Source organism: Cryptotermes secundus, unplaced genomic scaffold, assembly GCF_002891405.2.
Source record: "Cryptotermes secundus unplaced genomic scaffold, Csec_1.0 scaffold407, whole genome shotgun sequence".
NCBI lineage: Eukaryota > Metazoa > Arthropoda > Insecta > Blattodea > Kalotermitidae > Cryptotermes > Cryptotermes secundus.
Window position 1 is genome coordinate 4,045,879 of NW_019741981.1, and position 20,117 is coordinate 4,065,995.

Consider the following 20,117-nt stretch of genomic DNA (forward strand, 5'->3'; position numbering starts at 1 on the left):
ACCCAGTGGCAGTCTGTTGTGGACACTGTGCTGGAAAAGCGGGTTCATATGAAGGTGATAAATTTCTTACTTTTAGCGCCTTAACAAATACAGTATAACCTCACTAATTCGGACTAATCGGGAGAGAACCGTTGCCCAAATTAGTGAAAATCCAACCTACGTGAGTGCTGCTTAAAATATATTCAGGGGAAGTCATAAAATTGACTTCACGTTTCTCTTGAAGCAATTCAGCTTTATTCTGAAACTTAGGTTGTATATCATAAAATAAATTTACTTATCATAAAGTGTAAAAACTTAACTTACAACATACGGATTCATTAATGGAAGCATCGTGATGAAGTGTGTAAGATTTGAGGCTTTCACGGCGGTGACTATGAAGAAAGCAGTCTTCTGGGATTTGGCACCGTGTATATGTGGTGTTAACCGACGTTTCGGAGGAACGTATCGCCCCCATCTTCAGGGTTGAAGAAGTATAAGTAAATCTGCAAGCGACAACACCGTGAGACACGGTCAAGTGCTATTTACTTATACTTCTTCAACCCTGAAGATGGGGGCGATACGTTCCTCCGAAACGTCGGTTAACACCACATATACACGGTGCCAAATCCCAGAAGACTGCTTTCTTCGTGATGAAGTGTGTTTGATATTTTTATTTATTTCTTGCAGGGTTTTTTTTTCTTGGTCCTACAGCCCCAGTGGGCCTAGGCCTACCTCCATGAACTTCTCCGTTCACTTAGGTTTTTCTAGATCTTACACATTCGGTAGGACTCCTTGGGCGGGTGGTCAGCTCGTCACAGGGCACACACAAACTAAACATCCATGCCCTGAGTGGGATTCGAAACCACAATCCCGGTTTCCAAGCGAGCGAAGACAGCACATGCCTTAGACCGCTCGGCTACCGTGACCGGCGCTCATGGAGGGTTAGACTCTTATATTTTCCTCTAACACTCATTTTAACAGGCGGGAAATAGATTGCGAAGACACAAAAACGAAAATAGAAAGTATGCCTACTGAAACACACACTGTTCACGTAAACATAGAATTTTTTAGTTTAGTTTCTGCGGATCTACTTTCACGGCCCCGGTTTTCTATATATAGAATGCTTTAACTTTAAATCACTTTTAAAACGGCTTTGGTGTTTGACGTGAGGCCTACTTGTAACTGCCGTCTGCTACACTAGCGCTACACGCGGCAGTTTGCGATCGCTAATAGCGGCGTTGTGATCATCAAGGCCGTAGTGGTCTAAAAATAAATAAAAAAGTACGAATTATCGCGGATTCCGTATTAGTGAGGTTTGAAATGCTGTTAGCAGTTTATTCTCTGTAAAATAGTAGCCTACCTGTATGAAAGGGAGAGAGATCAGGACTCTTGGGATCCACTGTAGGCATATTCGTGGTACTCATTTCTGTTAGAGGATGAGCCGACCCCATGGCCATAGTGCGGCTGGAAGGATTGGGTCAATTGAAAAAATCCACCTCATCGGGATTCAATCCCGCGACCTTCCGGCTTGTAGCATGGTGCCGCAACCAACTACGCTACCGCGTGCCCCCGATTATAAATTGCGTGCAACAGAAAATTAAATCTGTAGTGGAGCCGCGATGTAATGATCCGTGGCCGCACCTGCGTGTGACGTAGGAATCCCAAGTCGGTCAGAAGAATGTAGCACTGTTGTTACATCTTCATGTCAACTCCAAACGTGGAGGAGAGCAGTCGTAACCTTGCAGCTTTCGGAGTACATGCCAGTATGTCTAAACGAAATAATGCTCACAAATAAATTATACAGGTGGCAACGCGACTGCCGGCCAATGTTGTTTCGAGGCGGACATCTCTAATCACTAATAGGAAAGGTCATGAAATCGCGGCCGGATACTCTGAAACTGACACCGATGGAGCCCTTATCCCCGAGGGGGAAGTGTACAGGGTAACTTTTAATGATACAGCTTGCCGCCAGTCAATTGCTGCAGTCCCCCTCTTTGTCTTTGTGCCGCGCAAAAAGCGGTAGCAGAGGGCGTGGTGGCCCCTGTATCATATTGCAACATTCATTCATTCAGTGGCTCTACAGCCCGTCGCAAGGCCACTATCTACTCACAGGGCAACACAAACAGAACAAACGCACCCACAGACACCCATGTCTTGAGCGGGATTCGAACCCACGATCCCAAGGTCCGCGCGAGCGCGGCCACCGTGATCGGCAGCTTATTGCAGCCTACGGCCCTTATCTTCCCTTAAGTTGACATCCTTAAGCTTGGACCAGGGCTGAAATATATAGACACGATATTAAAACAATTTAATATTCAAACTCCTTTTTTTTCCCTGTTTTCAGGTAATTTATTGCAGCCTGCTGTTCACCGGATGTTGTTTCTGTGATCAGTTGAAGGATAATGAGATGGGCGGACGTGTAGAACGTTTTGCAGCTGTGAGAAATGCATACATTTTTTAGTCGGGAAATGTAGAAGCTGTGAAAATCAGACAATTAGAAATATAAGTCCTTTTGTCTTCTCGTCTGCTGTCCAAAAACATCAAAATTGGAATATACAAAACTATAATTTTGCCCGTGGTTCTGTATGGGTGTGAAACTTAGTCTCTGACATTAAGGGAGGAACATAGACTGAGGGTGTTTGAGAACAGGGTGCTGAGGAGAATATTTGGACCGAAGAGAGATGAAGTGACAGGAGGTTGGAGAAAACTGCATAATGAGGAACTTCATAACTTGTACTCTTCTCCAAGTATAATTAGAATGATCAAGTCAATGAGGATGAGGTGGACAGGGCATGTAGCACGAATTGGGGAGAAAAGAAATGCGTATAGGATATTGGTAGGAAAGCCAGAAGGAAAAAGACCACTTGGAAGACCAAGAAGTAGGTGGGTGGAGATTATTAGAATGGATCTCAGAGAGATAGGATGGGATGGTATGGATTGGATTGATCTGGCTCAGGATAGGGACCGGTGCTGGGCTCTTGTGAACACGGTAATGAACCTTTGGGTTCCATAAAATGCTGGGAAATTCTTGAGTAGCTGCAGAATTAGCTGCTTCTCAAGAAGGGCTCAACTCCATGAGTATATGTACAGGAGACAGTCCCTAAAGCATCTGCAGGAAGTTGGTTCCAGACCTGGATGGTCCTATTTACAAAGGAATATTTTCAGTTATGTCTTATTTTCCGATTTATGCTTTGACCAGGAATAGAACCCCGGTCGTCCTTCTTGATATCACATTTGTATTCTCAGACTAATGGGATGTTAAGAAAGTGAAGTGTTACAGTTGATGTGAAGTTGGAAGTTCAGGACACTCTTTGTGTTCAGGTTACAGAATACAAGCAGACTGCTTGACCGTGTCTCACGGTGTTGTCGCTTGCAGATTTACTTATACTTCTTCAACCCTGAAGATGGGGGCGATACGTTCCTCCGAAACGTCGGTTAACACCACATATACACGGTGCCAAATCCCAGAAGACTGNACAGTCATGACATCCGGTGTCCCGGCCGAAACTCGAACCGAGCACTTCCCAAATACAAGTCTAGACCGTTACCGCTACACCAGCTTGCTTGCTGATACAGAGTAGGGGTTACAGTAAGCTGATACGGCCAAAATTAAATTTGTTTGACAGAGTTTAGCGTAGACCCCCACAAATTACTAAATCTAATTGAAATTTTTAAGTGGTTTCGGAGATAAAGCACGTCAACAGGTGACCGATACTTCCATTGAGCCTTTATGCAGTTTATGTACATAACTGAAGGCCGAATATTGAACTGTTCAGTTATAAAAGAAATACATTGTGTATAAAGTAAGTGACATTTACATCGGCCCTGGAGCCTGTTTAATGTTTTGATCTAACAGCATGGCATATGGTGCACCTTGAAAAGTTGACAGTTATTCATAATATCAAGGAATTGTCTGCTTTTATAGAATATGAAAGTTACTCACTGTCCTGACATAGGTCCGGCGTTGATACGTATCCTGACCCAGTTAAATGCAGTTCACATCACTGAATTAATTAAAATTAATTTTAATATTATCATGCCATGAATTCTATGGGCCGCGGATTATTCTACAATGTGTAAATAAATATTTAGTGAGTAGTGTGATAGGATGCATCATTTTGGAAGACACCCATATTTGTCAAATTTACCAATACAGAATTTAATCGAAATTTTAGTATGAAGACTGATTGCTACGAGACGTAAGCAGTACCTGTCTATATTCTTTTCCTTCCATATGCATCGAAACATATTTTCATCACCAACCGTTTTAGCACTTTATCTTAAGAATATCTTATTTATAAAGGAAGAAAGAAAACTTGGACAAAATGATAGAATTCCATCTGGTTCTTGTATAATGAGCAGAAGTTACATCACAAAGGTATTTGGCTTAATTAAGAACGCTTTTCCAAACCCGTCCCTTATGTAACGTCGAATTCTGGGATCATTAAGAATGATGAATTGGAAAGCACGTTAAAGGAATTATTCATGGCCAGTTTTGAGAAATTACCCCAGCATTTTATTGAAGGGACCGGGTGAAACTACCAGGAAACCGATCCCCGCCTCGATATTTGAGTCTGAGACCTCCTGAATACAAAATAGAGTTATAGGTTTCCTTCTTGGTTTCTTGGGGTAGGGTGAGACTGGGTTCACTTGGTACGTCGGCCACTAACTGGCCTATTGTACGAGCCCAGGATGATAGATGTTGAGTGTGGAGCAGTCGGTGGAATGAGAATTGGCAGGGGTAACCGAAGTACTTGGAGAAAACCTGCCTCAGTGTTACTTTGTCCACCACAAATCCCACGTGACCTGATCTGGGCTCGAACCCATGCCACCGCAGTGGAAAAAGCAGGATTTTAAATCACTACATCGTGGCGTTCGATGAAAGCCGTTTCATAAGTTTGTTGTAAACTGAAGGAAGATAAAAACAAATACATGAGCATGCAGGTGATATAGTTTGAAGATTTAAAATCCTAGGTTTCACAGCAGGATTGGGACAACAGTCTGTCATAAGACAGAGATTGGAGCCTGTTCTCCAACATGGATACACGTATTTTCCAAATGAGTTCTTCGCGATTTCATAGAAGCATACTTCGTTAGCACTGATGTTCGTTTAACAGGAAATTATTCTACTGTATATTTCTTCTTCGTGCCTTTTAAGTGTGTAAGTCCACACTTTCAGTGCCTTCAGTTCAACTTACTTACTTACTGACTCATGGAGCTGAGCCCTTCTTGAGGAGCCGCCAATTCTGCAGCTACCCAAGAATTTCCCAGCATTTTATGGAACCCGAAGGTTCATTACCATGTTCACAAGAGCCCTCCACCGGTCCATATCCTGAGCCAGATCTATCCAATCCATACCATCCCATCCTATCTCTCTAAGATCCATTTTAATATTGTCCACCCACCTGCGCCTTGGTCTTCCCTGTGGTCGCTTTCCTTCTGGCTTTCCCACCGATATCCTATACGCATTCCTCGTCTCCCCCATTCGTGCTACATGACCTCCCCACGTCATCCTGCTTGACCTGATCATTCTAATTGTACTTGGAGAAGAGTACAAATTATGAAGCTCCTCATTATGCAGTTTTCAGTTCAACACTGTTCTTTAATCAGGTATATGGTGATTGCTTTATCCAGTCACTGTTCATGTAATGTAATGTTTAGATCTTGAATAGACTTGATATTAGTATTAAATACCTGACATTTTTGTCCAGAAAGTGGCGTGCTTCGGTTTACAGGATTCGTCAGTTCTCTCTCAAACAGTCGCCTGGTTCGGTTTGCTTTATGGTGTCTGTTTTATGTTCTTCGAAAGCGAGGGTGACTATCGTTAGGACAGAGAATAGGCGGCACATTCGTAGTGAAACTGGAGGAATATGCCTATACCATTGACATGTACAGAATGTTACATCAGGTTTATTCAAGCAGGATGAGATGAGCAGCGAATGTAGTACGCATGGTGGCGAAGAGGAACGCATATAGGATATTGGTGGGAAAGCCAGAAGGAAAGAGACCACTAGGAAGACCTACACATAGGTAGGAGGGTAATATTAAAGTGTATCTTAGAGAGGATTGGATTGGATTGATCTGGTTCAGGATAGGAAGGACTCTTGTGAACACGATAATGAACATTCGGATTCCAAAGAATGTGGGGAAACTGGCGGTTTCTCAAGAAGGTCCTCATCTCTGTGGAGTTAGTTAAGTCAGGTTTATAGGGCGGAAGCAGTTAATACACTTAATAACTTAATGACACTTTCTTTGTAATTCACCCGGTCTGGGACTCCTGTGTATATTACGCCGCGTTGTTCGCTAGTTTCACGACGTCCACAGTTCTTGCTTACGTGTGTATATGGGCGTCTAGTTGTACATGGGCGTCTGTGGACTGCGTCGGCTTAGGGCGAGGGCACACCAAGGAAACTGGCAACCGCAACACAACCACAATTTCCGAGAATTGTTATCAGCCTGAGTTGAACACATGTTACTGAATGGAGCAGCGCAAATTGAGGAAACTGCAGTGGAGGAGCAGTGATTCAAGGATATGCGAAGTGTGTGTGTGTGTTTGTATAGGCTGATGCAGGATGGTATGGTAGTGGGGTCTGGTCAAAGCACTTCCCCCTTTCCCTTTGTAGTAAGATGCACGCAACACACACTAGTGTACATACGTGTATTTAATGTAAGACTCAATGAACACTATTAAACGGTATATGCAGTTTTGCACGGCAAGAAATTAAACAAAACAATCAAACTCCGTGGTCTGTAGTCCGCACGCGAACTATACCGACCGAGCCACCGCCGCTTGTCGACGAAGTTATTGCCAACTTCTGCGGATAGAGGGTGTCGCGTGGTCAGCGCAACGAATCCTTACTGCCTTTAATTTCGGTTTTCAAGACCGGACGGCAAACACTTAATATTTATAATAGATAATGTGAAGGTGGCTTGAATAAAATCTTGTAGCAGGCTTCCTTTTGTCTATATGAGCGCACACTGCTTTCGTTCTCATAACACCGCTGAAACTCTCGCTCAAGAGGCGTCGGTATATTAACCTCGGCAGTGGTCCTGCCGACCCCCGATAGGGTGAGAAGCCCCCAGCCGACATTACGGTAACTGGACAGAGGGACAGGTTTGGGTGTGTGTCGTTCAGGATTTACCTCTTCTGACTGCACCCCCACCCCCTACTCAGAGCTCCCACATCTCTAGAAATCTCTAGAACAAGGAATGCCGCTAAACGTACAATGATGTAACGGCGTCCGAGGTTCGAATTCGGGCACTGCAAACAGCCACGCATTAGATCGGCTGCAATATAGATACGAGACTTCAGAATGAAAAGAAAGACATTGCAGAAGAAGAAAGTTGCAGCCGTCCGAAAGCTTTGAGAACTGACACGAACGTGGAAAAAGCGGCAGAACATTTGAGAAAGGAGACACATCAGAAGAACCGAGCTGGGATGTGGTCGCTGTAAAACTGATTCTGCCTTAGATGTGAACTTGAACAGTTTCTGCCGTTCCTGGTACTGAATGTGTACAGCGGGGAGCAGGAAGTAAACTGTGTCAGATGTTTCAGGAAGATTGTTAAAAGAATCTGGCCTTTTTGTAAAAGTTGTGACTTAATAAGAGTTGAATCGTCCGGTATGACCCAGAAATGAACCGCTAAATCTCCAGTGGCCTTATGTTCCGCATTTTCCGAGACCGTAAGAAGTTCAAAGGTCAAAACCATGCGTTGGTCTGTCAGCTTGTTTTGATACCAAAGGAATTATCCACGATGAATTTGTTTCCCCAAAGCAAACAGTAAATGAAGTATTCTAGTTTCGAAGATCAAATGTTGGCCGGATAAGTGGATTTTGTATGATGACAATGCACGAAACAGTGTTGCAACATCCACTATACGTAGTTGCCTGATTGGGCCGTGTTTTGTATCATGTGTTTTCAAAAGTGTCTCATGTTGAAACCACATGGAACTTCAGAAGAGTGTGACGTCAGTAAGGGTATATCCCATGGCCGCGCCATAGTTCAAGTGGTTAGTCGCTGGTTTCCCACCGCGGCGAGCCGGGTCTGATCAAATGGGATTTGTGGTGGATAAAGTGGCGCCGGGGCGGGTTTTCTCCGAGTACTTCGGTTTCCCCTGCCAATGTTCATTCCACCAAATTCGCCATCATCATAATTACCCAGCGCAGGTACAATAGGCCAATCAGTGGCTACCGTGCTCAGTGGACCCAGCTGGACTCCACCCCCCTCTAAGGGTATATGACTCCCCGTTCCTAATTTCGTCTTCCAGTGTTTCTCGAAAGCAGCGCTGCGGGGCTATGAGAAGCGTAATTTATGTCTGGAAGGGAGAGTTCTTTCGCGTACTAACTTTGTCGTTATATATCTGACCACTCCAAGTTTTAAAATAATTACTACAGGAGAGTCTCGCATATAAAACAGGGAACTATTTTATATTCTGAGACTGGTCTGAACAAGGAATGCTTCGCAGTAAGAGTAGCCAAATTTATCCTCCACTGTGTTCGTAGTGCCTCCCCCTTCAGTGTTTTGAATGTCCTGGATACCGTTAGATTGTATCTGTTGTTGTTGTTGTTGGTGATGGTCAAATTTCTATTCAGGTGCCTCTAAGAAAGTTCTGGGACGATTCAGTGATTAAAGCTATAGAGGCTCTCTGAAAGAGGAAATGAATTATGATTCAGCCAGTAAAACTGTTAGCGGGTTCCTCTGACATTAAGGGAGGAACATTGAGGGTGTTTGAGAACAGAGTGTTGAGAATATTTGGACCAAAGACAGATGAAGTGACAGGAAGTTGGAGAAAACTGCATAATGAGGAGCTTCATAACTTGTACTTTTCTCCAAGTATAATTAGAATGATCAAGTCAAGGATGAGGTGGGCAGGTCATGTAGCACGAATGGGGGAGACGAAGAATGCGCGTAGGATATTGGTGGGAAAGCCAGAAGGAAAGAGACCACAGGGAAGACGAAGGCGTAGGTGGGTGGACAATATTAGAATGGAAGTTAGAGAGATAGGATGGGATAATATGGATTGGATAGATCTGGCTCAGGATAGGGACAAGTGGAGGTGAACATGGTGATGAACCTTCGGGTTCGATAAAATGCTGGGAAATTCTTGAGTAGCTGCAGAATTGGCGGCTCCTCCAGAAGGACTCAGCTCCATGAGTAAGTAAGTAAGTAAGACTGTTAGCGTCCGTCCATACTTCTGTATTCTATGTTTCCTGTTAGGGAATTGTCTTCAACTTCAGTTTGTTGTGTTTATGTTATTTTTGTATGCTATTAAACTTTCGTGCATATATAGTTATCCTTCCAGTATTCTGTCGCGTTTGTCTTTATGAGGGAAGATTTTTGGGTTACTTTCTTTCTGTCCGTTAAAAATGACGTATTCTGGAAAGTACAGTTTTACTCGATAAGGTTTGAACTTTTGGGATGCTGAATTTTAGACCTTATCAACGGATAGTTGCACTATTAATAACGTTGATTGTACAGTTTTCCTTTGCCTTTGACCAGGCACTGTAGGCCTTAAACAAAAGGGGTTCATATTTGTGCATTCAGCCTCATTTAACGGAAGTTTTAAGGCATGACATTGCAATTTTTATGTAAGGTAAGAAAATTCACTCTTTGAAGGTGATCACTCGTGTAAAATTTGGTGACAATCTAAATACATACGTATTGCAAGCCCCAGATGGGTGCTTTATGCCAAGACAGACTGAACGACTGACCGTCAGTCGTAAAATGAGACTGACTCAGACTCAGACTCAGAGAAGACCAGGTCAGAGACGATGGGCTAGTCACGTGGCATCGTCTGGAAGACGCTATTTCAAAGTGATTGTAGTTGTAACTGTAAACAAGTTATCCAATAAACAGCTCCGTTTAATCCAGAATCCACGATTATTTGTCACGGAATCCCGGACACGTGACAATATACGAGTATGAGTACAAATAAAAACATTATGCTTATCCACAAGGGGTTCTCGGACGATAGTGTGGGAACCACTGTTTTATCAGATACTGTAATCTCAGGACGAAATTCTGTGGATGGAAAGTTACCAGAGCCACAGGAAATTTCGTTCCTTACATGACGCGGTCGGGTGTGGAGACGTTCTGTACTCTGTACTGAACTCTGCCTCAATGGATTGAAGGTCGCCTTGTGTCCGCGTGTATAAATGTTGCGGACGCGTGGTATAACGAGGAAGGAATGTGGCTCCAGGATACAGTGCCCATAACCTCTCTCATTCATGAGATAATGAATGCTGCGCTGTGGCTCTCTTGTGTGAGCCTGTTATCAGCCTCTTCCACGTGGCAAGACACTAAACATGTAGTTGAGTGCATTACGTCACACCAGTCGGACCATGTGTTATATATGTAGTTAGTTTCTGGGTATTTGTACCTTATATACGTAGACACGAAAGCACACATAAACTATATCATTTAGGTTTTAATTTATTACATTACGTTGAATAGGGCCGGTCACGGTAGCCGAGCGGTCTAAGGAATGTACTGTCTTCGCTCGCTTGGAAACCGGGATCGTGGGTTCGAATCCCATTCAAGGCATGGATGTTTAGTTTGTGTGTGTGCGTTTTTCTGTTTGTGTATAGGTAGAGGCCTTGCGACGAGCTGATCACCCGCCCAAGGAATCCTACCGAATGTGTAAGATCTAGAAAAACCGAAGTGAACGGAGAAGTTCATGGAGGTAGGCCTAGGCCCACTGGGGCTGTAATGCCAAAAAAAAAAAAGTTGAATAGATCAATAACGTTTCACTAACGAATAATAAGTAATAAACATGATAAGAAAAAAAGTAAAGCTACCCCTGTAACAGGCCGTGAAGGCCCATAGGGTTGTGAGACGTTGAGGGTCCCACACTACGCGCCGGCCGCGCTTTACTCCCCAGGAAAATTATTTAATTAATTCCTGGTACTCATTTCTGTTAGAGGCTGAGTCAACCCCAGAGCCTAGTGCGGCTGAAAGGATTAGGTCAACTGAAAAAAAAATCCAGTGACCTCATCGGGACTTGAACCCGCGACCTTCCGGCTACTAACAAACATGATAGACAAATACAACATATTGAGATTAAAAAACAACTACAGTCTACGCCGCTTATTATAATAACTGATAATGTTATAATTCTGTAATGTTATCACTTTTATGGAGTCTTGTCAGACATATGCTAATAAATAGGGGAAAAAAGAGACGTTTATTGTAATCAGTGCTTAGCTTTTTGTTATCGCTTTTTTTGTCTTATCGCGCGGCCATGACGCATGCGCAGTGGAAGTGATTACGTAATATGCCGGTTTGTTCTTGAGCTCCGATTTGAATATGAACGTTTTATTAATGACTTGCTCAGAAAACAATAGACAGTCACCTTTAAAAGAATTTGTCTGATTCTTGAATTTTAAATGTTCTTTGTTTGTTCTTAATGGGGTGTGTGTGCGTGTGTGTGTGTGTGGATGCCCAGAAACATTATAAAAGTTTCACTGTTATTGATGACGTTCTCGAAAAAACGGTAGTGGACGATTAACTTGAAGTATTCCATATTACTTGAATTTAAAGCTTTCTTTCTGCCACTTCACTTTTTATGCAAACATTTCCACTCTCCATCGATAAACAACGCTGAACAGCTGAATTCTTGTTTCGTCGGTTATTATCAATTAAGCTGTGTCCCGAAGTGATCACAGTAAGCCGTATCCCGTGTATTCTGAAAAAAGAGCAATACGACTATGTAAGCGACGGGAAGAACAATTGATGTTGTCGAGGAGTAAACTTTTACCAAAGAAACAGCAGTGCTGCAGTCGAACTGAATGACAAAACAGAGTTGAAGGTCTCATTGCTATTACCACATTAAATGTGTTAAGAATCATATCTGAATTCATAGTATCGCGGTACGCCTCGTAAGAATCAACGGCATAATTGCTGCAGGGCTACCATACTTTCCATATGGCAACTCCGTGACCTGTAGTCCGCAAGCGAACTATACCGACCGAGCGACCGCCGCTGTCGGCGAAGTTAATGCCAACTTCAGCGGATAGAGGGTGTCGCGTGGTCAACGCAAGGAAACCCCACGGCCGTCAATTTCTGTTTTCTAGACCGGACCTGCTCTTTACTTGAACTAGCTCCTCAAATATTCTCACCAGGCTGAGTGTACCCCGTTCCAGACCCACTACTTCTCAGAAAATCTGGCAGCGCTGGGAATCGAACCCGGACCTCTGGATCTGTAGCCAGGAAATCTGACCACTAGACATTCTGTTACGTTTAATCTTACGGGGGGGGGGGGGAAAGGACGGTCATCGCCTAAGGGTGACAGTTCTACCGCCATCTGTGAGCCAGTTGACTAGAGAAAATATGGGAGCCTCGACGTCTCACAACCCTATGGGCCTTCCCGGCCTATTACAGGGATAGCTTTACCTTATCTTCTCTTACGTCTGTATTTGTTTAAGTAGGTTCTAAAGGATTCTGACAGTGGTGTATAATACTCAGTGAATGAGCAAGCCTTTTTAAGGGACCCAACAGAATAGTTGTCTCCCCCCCCCCAATCACCTGATGGCGGAAACAGATCCAGTTTCCAAAAGGTTGTATTTTCTAGTTTTTAGAATACCAGACGATGGACAAAGTAATTCTGGGTATTTATTTAAGGTTTATGGAATGATGCTTTCAGTAGCTCAAATTATATCGTCGAATATAGGATGATTCGTGAATGATGGATTGGAGAGGACGTGGAAGGAGGCGGTCGTGACATAAATTGAAGTATTATTTTGGTATTTGCCTGGAGAGACTGAGGGAAAGTACAAAAGAAAACTCAGGACTGCGTACCACTACTTGAACCCGGTACCGCCCGCATACAAGTCCAGCCCACTCACGACGTTGGGTCACGTTTCATAATGTTGTATATGTTGCTTATGTTAGTTTCGATAACTTTGAGATTATTCACCCGAAAGCGCTTCGAAATTATGTGGCTGGTGTAGTCTTACATGTCCCTTGTTTGGATTCTGGTGGATGATTTTCCTGTCAGGGCTAAATAGGAAATCTGCGCCTGACAGTGTAGGCAATTGCGATTAACGTTTGAGAAAGGGAGCAGGCTGTTTGTAGGTCGAGCACTCGTGCTGCGAGAAGTTGCAGATGGCCATGTTTGGGAGCTTCAGGATATTGTAGTCTGATTGATAATGAATTCTTTAATAAGCACCTCCATATTATTCTCAATGATCTTAAATGCACCGAATGGCCGGAACCTTCGAAACAGGTTCCACCCCTAGTTACAGTTGCTGCACACACCTCCCCTATTGATTACCTCTTTACTTAATATTATGAAAAAATTAAATAGTTCCGTCCAGTGTGACTGGTTAAGATTTCTTTTCTTATTTCAATTATTCATGCCCTTACGTGTTTCCGTCTTCAGAGTGACACCTTTACATGAATACAGTTAGAAGCCACTATTACAGTACATGTTCTAAAAGTCAAGATACATATACATACATACATACATACAATATACATAATATATAATTGGGTGTAACATCTAAAGTCTTTACAACTACAGCGGCTGTTCCAATACATTAAAATATTTATAGTTAGTTTGATAAGATTCTACTTAATAATTTCGTAATATTATTAGTGAGACGGACCAGAATGAAACAAATCAAATTCTTTACTTAAAATCGAAATTCTATTAAATGTGCACGCTATCAACAATGGAAATTTGTTTTAGTAAAGACGAAGATTGTACAGAATTACTGGGTTTTTTTGGACTTTTTCCATCTTCCGGTATTCTAGAAAATAGAAAACACGACGTTTCGGAAACTGCGTCTGTTTCCGTCAACAGGTGAACCTCTACTCAGTCACTGGATTAGCTCTTTCTAAGGGCCCCAACTGAGTAGGTGTCTTCCCCCTTACCTGTTGAAGGAAAGAGACCCAGTTTCCGAAACGTCGTGTTTTCTAGAATACCGGACAATGAATAAAAGCCCAAAACCCCAGTAATTCTGTGTGTTATACACCATCGACAGAGCCCTTTAGAACCTACGAAGATTGCAGTGTCGAATGAAGCATAAGCATAAGCCCTCTGGCGGTCCTATCCGTAACTACTAACAACATTTATTTCTGCATGAGGACAAAATAATGCAGAAATTACAAGTTTGGTCGTTTATACTTGGAGAATATGGCGTTTCGGTCTGTAGGTGGGAGATGGACTTGAGCTTATGATCATTAACTCACTATTATTTTGGGTCACCAGTATCAGTGAACATAGTCCGCGCCATAGCTCAAGCGGTTAACCGCTGGCTTCCCACCGCGGCGGCCCAGGTTCGATCCCGGGGTCTGGTGAAGTGGGATTTGTGGTGGACAAATTGGCGCTAGGGCAGGTTCTCTCCGAGTACTTTGGTTTCCCCTGCCAATCTTCATTCCACCAAATTCTTCATCATCATAATCATCCGGGGCAGGCTACAATAGGCCAATCAGTGGCCGCCGTGCCGAGTGGACCCAGCTGGACTCCACCCCCCACTAAGCGAATCAGTGAACATAACGCTTTATAACATTTGAGGTTCTCGCAACGGTGGTTATGAACACTTCTGTCTTATAGGTCGCATAAAGTCGTGTGGTACGTTTAGATTCAGCCGGCGTTTCGGAGGAATAATCCGCCCCCATCTTCAGGGTCGAAGAAGAAGCCAATCACAAACCTAGCAAGAAGCAGGTAACGAGCAGAGCTACGGTCGAAAAGTAAGCCAAGCAAGAAACCATCATGAATCAGGTAGCAAGGATACTTCTTGTTCATGTTTGCTTCTTGCTTGACTTACTTTTCGATCTTGCAGATGGAGACGTGTTCCTCAGAAACATCAGCTGGCTTTAAACGGTCTAAGCGGCGTCACACCGCAAAAGATGGAACTCTTCAACATAACGCTTTGTTTTGAGAATATTTTTCAGCTAGGACTAATCAGTGTTCTCCCATCCTACTTAATCCACATGCAGATGTTTTTATTAATTCGCTTAATAGGGGGTGGAGTCCAACTAGGTCCACTCGGCACGGCGGCCACTGATTTTCCTATTGTAGCCTGCCCCGGGTGATTATGATGATGGAGAATTTGGTGGAATGAAGATTGGCAAGGGAAACCGAAGTACTCGGAGAAAACCTGCCTCAGCGCCACTTTGTCCACCACAAATCCCCTTTGACCTGACCCGGGATCGAACCCAGGCCGCCGCGGTGGGAAGCCAGCGACTAACCGCTTGAGCCATGGCGCGGCCACATGCAGATGTTAGTGCTTTGCGAACTAACTCCTTAAACTTCACAGGCACCATTGATGCTGTGCCCCCGCCGAATATTTACTGTTGTTCTACCTTGACGAATTGGGCCCTTTCGACTGCTCCCAGTGAGAATTAATTCTGAGACTGTGAATCTTACAGACAGTTGATAGGACTCCTTTGACAGGGGATCAGCCCGTCGCAAGGACGCTGCCTATACACAGAACAACACAAACAAAAAAACGCATACAGACATCCATGCCTTAAATGGGATTTGAACCTACGATCCCAGCGTTCGAGCGAGCGAAGACAGTTTATGCCTTAGACCGCGCTGCCACTGTTACCGGCAACATAAATTCTTTCCAGGACTTTTTGTATTTAACAGAGAACTTTTTCATGCATGTCCCGGATATAGCTCGGGGAAGCACAACTTTTTGTGCTGTTACTAATATATACGTCTGACCGTGATGTTGGAATAGATTTGGAAATAATATATATTACGTAATGTTCCACTTCATTAAAGCCAGTTGTTCTCTTGCGGTATTAGAGAACACAGACTTGTGGAACCCTGTTGCTATAAAGAATGTAGATCCGCATCTTGAGCCGAAGATTGTGAAAGAGGCATATTTCAAAGCGTACCTTCTCGCCTGCCTTTACGTATGTTACTCCTGCGAGTTCGCTTCCACACACTTCATTTCTCCAACGTGTAGAAGTAACCAAACCGTCGTTAGGAACACTTTGGTGTGTTTCCTCTTCGAGACCTAATATTCATATAATTTCATTTTATTTTCTTTTGACACAATTTCTTTATTTTACAAGGAATTTAGCCGTATTATATCCGTCGTGCTGTCCCCCATAAATATTTAAAGATTAATTAATTTACGAAAGTTGGTATGAGCATCAGTCCACCGAAGGCTATACCATGCCTTACGCCTTAAGTTGCTCTGAAGTTAAACTGAACGCTATACACTTCGTGGGTATGGTAAATTGCGTAATTTCAGGGCTTTCACCCGCTGTTATAAAACATATTTTTATAAAGAGAAAAGTAGGAAGACCCGAAGAATGATGGAGGAACCGAACTTAAACCTAGACGCAGAACAGTCAGACTCAGCTAATCCGTGATAGAATCGATGATAATGATGATGATTATGAAGACTACGACATATTTACTTGAAACAGGTTTTATCATTTTTTTAAACATCCAGTTTCTCATTTGACTCTTCTCTGTCCTTAATGTGAGTTGCTTCATCAAAAAATAGAATTTCCAAAATCAATGAGAAAGAAAAATTAAGTCCCCTGTTAAAGACTAAGTGTGTGATAATGTGCTGCCTGGTCGTGGCTATTGCATATAACAAGGGGCCGTGATATATGAGTGTGGACAAGTCATGAAATTGTGATTAGCAATACCCCCCCCCCCCCNAAAACTTGCTCCATCACCACTTCGCCCACTTCCGCGCTGTGAAGCCAGCATCTAACTATGTGAATCATGGATGATCTTTCTATCTTCTGTACTTCACTTTACAAACTTAAAATCCGTGTGGTACCTTTCATCTTTTAAAGACGCTAAAATGTGGTGGGGAGAAACATTGCTTGATTCTTGGACAGAACATATAGATTTATACGTGTGGGATTTACTAAGGTGAAATATTTTTGTTTTGCAGATATCAGTCAGGAGATGGCCATCAACTCTTACGACATTGTAAGCACTCTTCAGGCACTGGGCATGATGAAGTATTGGAAGGGGAAGCACATCATACTGAAGAAACAGGTAAGAGCTAGCTCCACGCAGTGTGACGTCATAATCAAGTGACACAGGTCCCCAACCTTTTTCAGTCGCGACGCATGTAGCCGGAATAACCGATTTCCTCGACACGTGGATGCAAATTTGGCCTACACAAGGAGAACAGGGAGTACTGCTTCCCTGCTTCGTGTGCGCTTCGTGCTTCTTCCACCGAGTCGTTTTTTTTTCTTCGTATATTTCTCTATTTGTTATTCTTTGTTTGTCATGTGTCCTTCATTTATTTATTCTGACTTCCTCCCTGCATCTACCAGGTTGATGTAGCGGTAACGCTCTGGGCTTGTATTCAGGAAGCGCTCCGTTCGAATGTGGGCCGATATACCGCTTATCCTGAGGTTTGTTCTGGTTTTCCTCAGTCCCTTCTGGCAAATGCCGGGATAGAACCTCGATTAAGCCATGGCCGTTTCTTTCCGAATCCCTTCCAGTTCATTATTCACCAGTCATTCTGCCGTTCGACGCTGTGTGGGCTGAGCTACTGACAGCTTCGTTAAATAAACCACGAAACAATTGTCTGTATGCCTTTCTTCGTTTTTTTTTCATGTTCTCATTTCTTTCTATCTTGCATTCTTTGTCTATTTACTCTTTCGGTTTTTTTTTTCGATTTTCTGCTGTTTCAGCGATACATGTATTCTGAATGGCTGCTGTATGTGTAGTGAAGTATTCCACATTTGTTTTCGCAATCGGAGGGCGCCTACAGCAACGGGGGGCGCAGAATCGCTAAGAGCGCAGGTGTAAACTCTTGGGTACATTCTAAAGGATTTTGACGATGGTGTATAATACTCAGAATTACTGGGTTTTTTTAGTTTGTTCATCGTCCGGTATTATGAAAACGTTTCGGAAAGTGGATCTGTTTCCGTCCTCAGGTAGGAAATACAAGGAATCGGCCCATATGGCATGCTAAACCCACTTCGGACATCTCTCCCGTCTGGAGTCCCCTTACCAGCAAATGAGGTCACCAACTCGCAGAGATCTGTATGACGTGACAGAATCTTCATGGGTTTCTATCAGGTTTTAGTCTCGAGTGTTTAGGTTTTACCCCTAATTCTTAAATACAAGATCTGTTACGTAAACTTATCTTGAAGTTACTCCACAATGCTCTAAGATATACTAAATTCAAGACGCCAAGCGAGGCTGATCTGTTTTCACGCTTTTCATTGTATATTTTCTTACAGCTATATCAAATATATGCAAAAACTTATTAGAAAATTATTTTTAAAAGCCATCGTACCGGCGTGAATTCAAATGCGTTTCAACACATTCAACACCATGAAGAATACTGTTTCCTGTAACGTGGCGCGATGCTATTTGCTAAGAGAGGTTGCCGTCCCCAGACCACGCGGCTTTGCATCCTTAGTCACCGCCTTCAGAGCTTCAAATTTGACATATTCAGATTGTTTTAATATGAGATGCTTGCACCGTTACTCTTATATTCATCTTGGAATCACAAACCAGCCAATGTAAATAAGTTTATTGTAAATAACCTAATTATTTATAAGTTCGGCACACACACTGACACTGCACGGAGTCAGCAGGACAGCAAAACATTTAGAAAGCAGCAACAAAAAGTACCACTCAGAAGATACAACAACAACGACGTCAACAAAAACCCAATACTATTTAAACATCAACAGTTTTAACTGGGGAACGGGGTAGCGTAGTTGGTTGAGGTACCATGCTACAAGCCGGAAGATCGCAAGTTCGATTCCCGATGTGATCACTTAAGTTTTCAGTTGATGTAATTCTTCCAGCCGCACTATGGCCCTCGGGTCGACTCAGCCTCTAATAGAAATGATCAGCGGGAATCATTTTGGTGGTAAAGAGCGGCCGGCGCATAAGGCTGACAACCGTACCACCATCTGTGGGCCGATTGTCTTGAAAATGTGGGAGCCCCGACGCCTCACAACTCTATGGGCCTCTCCGGCCTGTTACAGGAATAACTGTATTTATTTATTTATTTATTTGCATTTTTAGCTTACGTTATGGCAATGTGACTTACTCGTGTTATTCTACGATTGTTAGCAACTTGTTACTATGGGCCTTGGCAACTGTAAAGCAAGTTCCTGTAGCTGTTGAGCCCTTGAAGATGACCCCGAAGGGCCGAAACAAGTAAGGTCATATAAATAATTGTATTATTTGCACCGGATGGCTTGTCATTCCAATATATTGAAAGTACTTCAAAACATTTGGCAACAGGATTGAGTTTTGATCAGGGTTATCATCTGATCGCTTGTGCTTTTGTTTCGTTGTCGGTTTGCTGGCACGCTTCTGTGTACTGTACTTTCTTTGGTACACTGTCATTTCTTTAGGGAAAAGTAGGCTTTTGAGATCACTAAGCTCTGTGTGTGTGTGTGTGTGTGTGTGTGTGTGTCCCAGTTCAGTTGTGAAACAATAGGCCGTTTTCACGAAACTTGGTATAAACTCTGTGCCGTTAGAGGTCACACAAACGTCATACTTTTTATTTCCCTATTGCCGGTAATTACAACATGGCGGACGCACGAACTTCAAGATGGAAACGACCCTAGTGTCATGTAGTCCCGGGTCTTGAAATTATGTACAGTAATAAATTGTCGAAAAATATGAAATGTGTATTTACTCTCAGTTTGATGTTGGTCACTAATGAACTATTAGAGCTAGGCATGTGAAATTTGGTATGGCGTTACCCGTATATCGTAATCATACCTACACGTTGCGCGTGAAAATACTGTTTATATACCGACAGCTACAAACATGGAGACGATACGAAACTTTGAAATTATGTTCCATAAATTTAACGCACACAAAATCTGCGCTTAAATAATTTCTTCCAAAGAAATATAATAATTCAATTCAATTCAATTCAATTCAATTCTTTATTATTAATGTGCCGAGTCAACAGCCGCAAGGCCAATTACAGACTCAGCACAGTGTAGATGACTGAATTACATTACATACAAACTTATTAGAAGTCAAATACAAAATACAGTTAAGTAATTGGAAGAAATAATAACGAATAAATGTAAAAGTAAACAAACAAATAAGCGATAATTATAACAGTAATAATAATTCCATTATCATTAAACTAAGTGCTATTACGAATAGAGGAATGAAACATTAATATTTAATTAAGAATTAAATAGTATAGATTTTCTGAG

The 20,117-nt window shown here is 42.7% G+C and overlaps 1 protein-coding gene across 3 annotated transcripts in view; it reads left to right on the forward strand.

Moving 5' to 3' along the window:
- The window catches only part of LOC111872959 (histone acetyltransferase KAT7), a 441,373-nt gene that overhangs the window by 418,154 nt on the left and 3,102 nt on the right, over positions 1-20,117 (forward strand). For all 3 annotated transcript variants that reach the window (XM_033754896.1, XM_023867286.2, XM_023867287.2), the window contains exon 10: positions 16,850-16,956. In XM_033754896.1, coding sequence (XP_033610787.1) covers positions 16,850-16,956 — 107 coding nt within the window. The remainder of the gene's footprint in view (positions 1-16,849; positions 16,957-20,117) is intronic.